We start from the raw sequence: 4,638 nt of genomic DNA, 5'->3' as shown, positions 1-4,638 counted from the left end.
CATGACAGAGCAGGAAGAAGGAGCACTCTTACCACTGGCAGGTAATTATATATTTTTGGTCATAAGTACACTATGAGAAGACTCAGATGTTGTAGGTTATGACTTGTCTGCTGAAGAAGTGAATTTAAATCTTAACCTGCACTGGGCAAAAATGGGTACAGCCCCGGTTTCTTATTTCTTCATTGTATGTCATTATCACCTTAGGACATAAACTTGAACTAACAGAAAAGATTGACCTGTAAATCTCAGAAGCGTAAATGGAGCCTAACACTGGGCACTGATCAGGCTGTCCAGCCTCTACTGTGCCAGATCTGCCGTCTTGATTTTCTCACTGATACAAAGGGATGAGCTCTATTTCAGGCATGAGGAAGCACTGCAAGAAACCCACAAAGCACAGACACGAGTGGCACAGGATGTCATCAATGATGACACCGCAACTCTCCAATACTTTCATTGCATGTTCTGCCAAATGCCCTGACATGCACCATCAACACCAAGCCTTTGGTCTCTAATACTTGAAAGCTGCCGCCAGGGCCAGAAGGACACGTCCTCAACAGGAGGACATGAAATTCCAGAACTCTTGGAAGGAAAACACAACCCACACTAATTGCTTGCGAGGATCTGACATGCACCAGCTGCTTGCACAAACATGCTGTCATGCACAAACACTGTCTCAGCCCCCTCAGGCACTGCAGGACCAGCATAAAAGCCGGCCCAGAGCCTCTGTCCCTCACTCGCCTCTGCTGACGCCTTCTCCTGCGCGCTCAACAAGGTGAGCCTCAAGCCCCTTGCCCTCTGCTCCTGACCCCCTGCCCCGGCTCTTCCAGCACGCTCTGCCCCAGCCTCAGCACCCCTCACGCCTCCCCAGCACCACAGCCCCACACCAGCCTCCCCACTGCCTCGCCCTCCTGCACCACAGCCCCTCACACTCCCACGCCCTCCGCTCCCCCCACACCCTCTCTTCCATTCTCTCCTCTCCTCTCCTCTGCCAGGGCCCCTCCACACCACAGACATGGCCTGCTACGACCTCTGCCGCCCCTGCGGACCCACCCCGCTGGCCAACAGCTGCAACGAGCCCTGTGTCAGGCAGTGCGAGGACTCCCGCGTCGTCATCCAGCCTTCCACCGTGCTGGTCACCCTGCCAGGACCCATCCTCAGCTCCTTCCCCCAGAGCACCGCCGTCGGATCCTCCTCATCCGCTGCCGTGGGCAACGTCCTCAGCGCCCAGGGAGTGCCCGTCTCCTCTGGGGGCTTCGGCTACGGCCTTGGCTACGGCTTCGGAGGCCTGGGCTGCTACGGCAGAGGAAGAGGCTGCAACATCTGCTAAGGGCCATTGACAGCACGCCTGAAACCGCTCACTTACATTCTAGAAGCAAAGGTATGGATTGTGGATGCACGCCTGGGGTAATGCTGGCACACCAGTTCACCTTCCGCAGCTCCTTCTCTTCTGGCACTAAGCAAGCAGAGAAGGCGCCTGACCAGGCTGCCTGGTAACATGGCCCATGGATGTCTCCCTCTTCTCCAAATTCCTTCTCTGCACCACCCCATCTGCTGTGTGCGGAACTGTGTGCCCCACCAGTATCTTACAGGCTAAACAGCAGCGGGAGACCTCCAGTTGTTTTATCTCCAGTCAAGACTGAAAGACCTTGCTGCTCTGACAAAATCCACTGCATGCAGAAGACCTCAGTGCATGGTCACCATACTTGCACCTCAGCTCTCTTCCTCCTTATGCCTGCATATTTCCATTTTGAAACTTTTGTTTCAATAAAGTTCTGCATCCCAACCTCTGACACCTCCTGGCCCTTTCTTCTAGCAAAGCTCTTCCAACTCCACGCAGCACAAAGCCAGGGCTCAACAGGCCGTCAGGTGAAAAAGGCCACCAGGATTCTCCTGGGAAATATACCACCACAACCAACAACGGCTGGCACCTGGGGTGCTTTCACAACTCTCGAGGTTTAAACCCAGTCAGGTAATTTGTTCACTCACTGTCGTGGTTTAAACCCAGTCAGGTAACTCGTTTGCTCACTTCCCCCCCTTTCTTGCCCTCCCCCTGCTCCCGGAGGGACAGCGAGGAGAATCGAAAAGAATGCAACTCCCACGGGTTGAGATAAGAACAGTTTAGTAACTAAGGTATAACACAAATCACTACTGCTACCATCAATGATAATAATGATAAACGAAATAACAAGGGAAGAGAATACAACACCTCAGCACCAGCCGACCGATAACTTGCCCCCCTCAGCCCCACCAAGCACTGACCCATACCTCCTCCAACCCTGCAGTCTCCCAGCCCTTCCGGCTAACTCGCAGTTACATCCTGGGCATGACGTGCTGTGGTATGGAATACCTCTTTGGTCAGTTTGGGTCAGGTGTCCTGTCTCTGCTTCCTCCTGGCTTCCCCTCCTCCCTGGCAGAGCATGAGGCTCACAAAGTCCTTGGCCAAACCAAAACATCCTTGTTATCAGCTCTGTTCCCGTGCTGAAAGTCAAAACACTGCACTGCACCAGCTACCAAGAAGGAGAAAAAATGACTGCTACTGCTGAACCCAGGACATTATCCACCCCTTATTCCATACCATTCACGTCATGCTCAGATCCCACATTTTCAATATACCATCACTCTTATCTCGGTGCACTCTTATCTTACTGCATGGACCAGTCCCTATAAAGCTGCTGAGTCCATCTGGTCCATGATGTCAGGCTCCACCTCTTGTAACAGTCTTCCAGAGCAGGAGAGACTGTGTGCAGTGTTCACACTCGTGAATAACTTGAGCAATAGTGTCCATTGTTAAGTCCACCCCTCGATCATGAGTCCATCTCTGTGTTGCATCTCTGCTCTGATGGCCTGAAGTGCCATGGGCCCACCAGACTCAAAATAATTCACCCTCCCCTTCAGCAGTTTCTGCAGCTTGTTGCTGGGGACTCCATACAGCTGCCTTCCATCTCCGACGCTTCCAAAGCACTGGAGGGGCCCAGAGGACTAGATACTTGCCCATACTGTCCCACACACCCTGCCACTCATACCTGTCCAGCCTTGGGGAAAACCTCTTGGTCCCCCTATATTGTCGTCTAACCCCAGACAAGACCCAAACCTGACTCTGCTTAACTTTTGAGATCAGACAAAATGGTTGTGGGTAGAACACAGCCTGTGTGTGTGCCAACATGCTGATCCCCAGCACAATCAGCAGGCAGGTCCCAAGGATACCCAAAGGCCATTCAGAGCCTTCAGAACTCTCAGTTGATGCTGCTGTGCTTGTCACTGGGGCTGGTGTAGCCGCTGTGCTTGTCGGCTCTCCCACCGCCAGCTTCTCTTTTCCTGAGTCCAGCTCTTCCTCCTCTGCCTTGCTGGGAAATGCTGCGTGGTCTCCTGCATCCTCCTGGGGCTCGGCGGGCGGCTGCCGGGGAATGCTCTCGGCCGTCGCGGGGCTGGGCTCGGCCGCGGGGCTCGGCTCGGCCGCGGGGCTCGGCTCCTCCGCGGGGCTCGGCTCTTCCGCGGGGCTCGGCTCCTCCGCCGCCTTCTCCCGCTGCTCGGCAGCCGCCTCCTTCTGCTCCTCGACCGCCCCGACCTCCTCCACCGGCAGCCGTCCCCTCGCGGCCTCCGGCCCCGCTCCCGCCGCCGCTTGGTCCCCGGGGCCGCTCTCCCGGGCCGCTTCAGCAGCCGCCGGCTCCCGGGGCCGCTCCCCCTCGGCTCCCCGCAGCCTCACGAAGATGGAGAGTAGGGTGAGGGCCAGGACGGTGAAGAGCAGCCGGACGGCCAGGTACAAGTCCACGGCCACGTCCGTCCCGCCCTGCTGCTGGAGCCCGCCCGTATTACAAGCCATTGCCATAAAGCACAGTGAGACAAGAACCTTAGCCCAGGCCCCACACCTGATAAACACTAACACAGCAAATACCGGCTCTACGTAAGTTACAACATTCTGAAGTTGTGAGATCAACAAGAACAACTCTGAGAGCCAATAAATCAGCATTGCGACGAGTGACTATTAATCCAGTCAAATCTGTCGTTATCTCAACCCTTCGAGCCCCACGTTGGGCGCCAAAAAGAACTGTCGTGGTTTAAACCCAGTCAGGTAATTCGTTCGCTCACTTCCCCCCCTTTCTTGCCCTCCCCCTGCTCCCGGAGGGACAGAGAGGAGAATCGAAAAGAATGCAACTCCCACGGGTTGAGATAAGAACAGTTTAGTAACCAAGGTATAACACAAATCACTACTGCTACCACCAATGATAATAATGATAAAGGAAATAACAAGGGAAGAGAATACAACACCTCAGCACCAGCCGACCGATAACTTGCCCCCCTCAGCCCCACCAAGCACTGACCCATACCTCCTCCAACCCTGCAGTCTCCCAGCCCTTCCGGCTAACTCCCAGTTCCATCCTGGGCATGACGTGCTGTGGTATGGAATACCTCTTTGGTCAGTTTGGGTCAGGTGTCCTGTCTCTGCTTCCTCCTGGCTTCCCCTCCTCCCTGGCAGAGCATAAGGCTCACAAAGTCCTTGGCCAAACCAAAACATCAGTGTTATCAGCTCTGTTCCCAAGACGAAAGTCAAAACACAGCACTGCACCAGCTACCAAGGAGGAGAAACATGACTGCTACTGCTGAACCCAGGGCAACAACATGATAGAGGTTTGAGGAAGT

At 54.8% G+C, this 4,638-nt stretch overlaps 1 protein-coding gene across 1 annotated transcript; it reads left to right on the top strand.

The window, feature by feature from the left end:
* The first annotated feature begins 616 nt into the window (after positions 1–616).
* LOC130601787 (feather keratin 1-like) lies at positions 617–1,367 on the top strand. Its single transcript, XM_057414114.1, has 2 exons — positions 617–772; positions 993–1,367. Exon 2 carries the CDS (start codon positions 1,013–1,015, stop codon positions 1,325–1,327), a length of 315 nt encoding a protein of 104 aa, XP_057270097.1. The 5' UTR covers positions 617–772; positions 993–1,012; the 3' UTR covers positions 1,328–1,367.
* The last annotated feature ends 3,271 nt before the right edge of the window (positions 1,368–4,638 follow it).

Source organism: Pezoporus wallicus, unplaced genomic scaffold (genome assembly GCF_028554395.1).
Source record: "Pezoporus wallicus isolate ANWC-B61680 ecotype Strahan unplaced genomic scaffold, APGP_CSIRO_Pwel_v1 contig_9651, whole genome shotgun sequence".
Lineage (NCBI taxonomy): Eukaryota > Metazoa > Chordata > Aves > Psittaciformes > Psittacidae > Pezoporus > Pezoporus wallicus.
The sequence above is the reverse complement of the archived record's forward strand: the minus strand, read 5'-3'. Positions and strand labels throughout refer to the sequence as shown.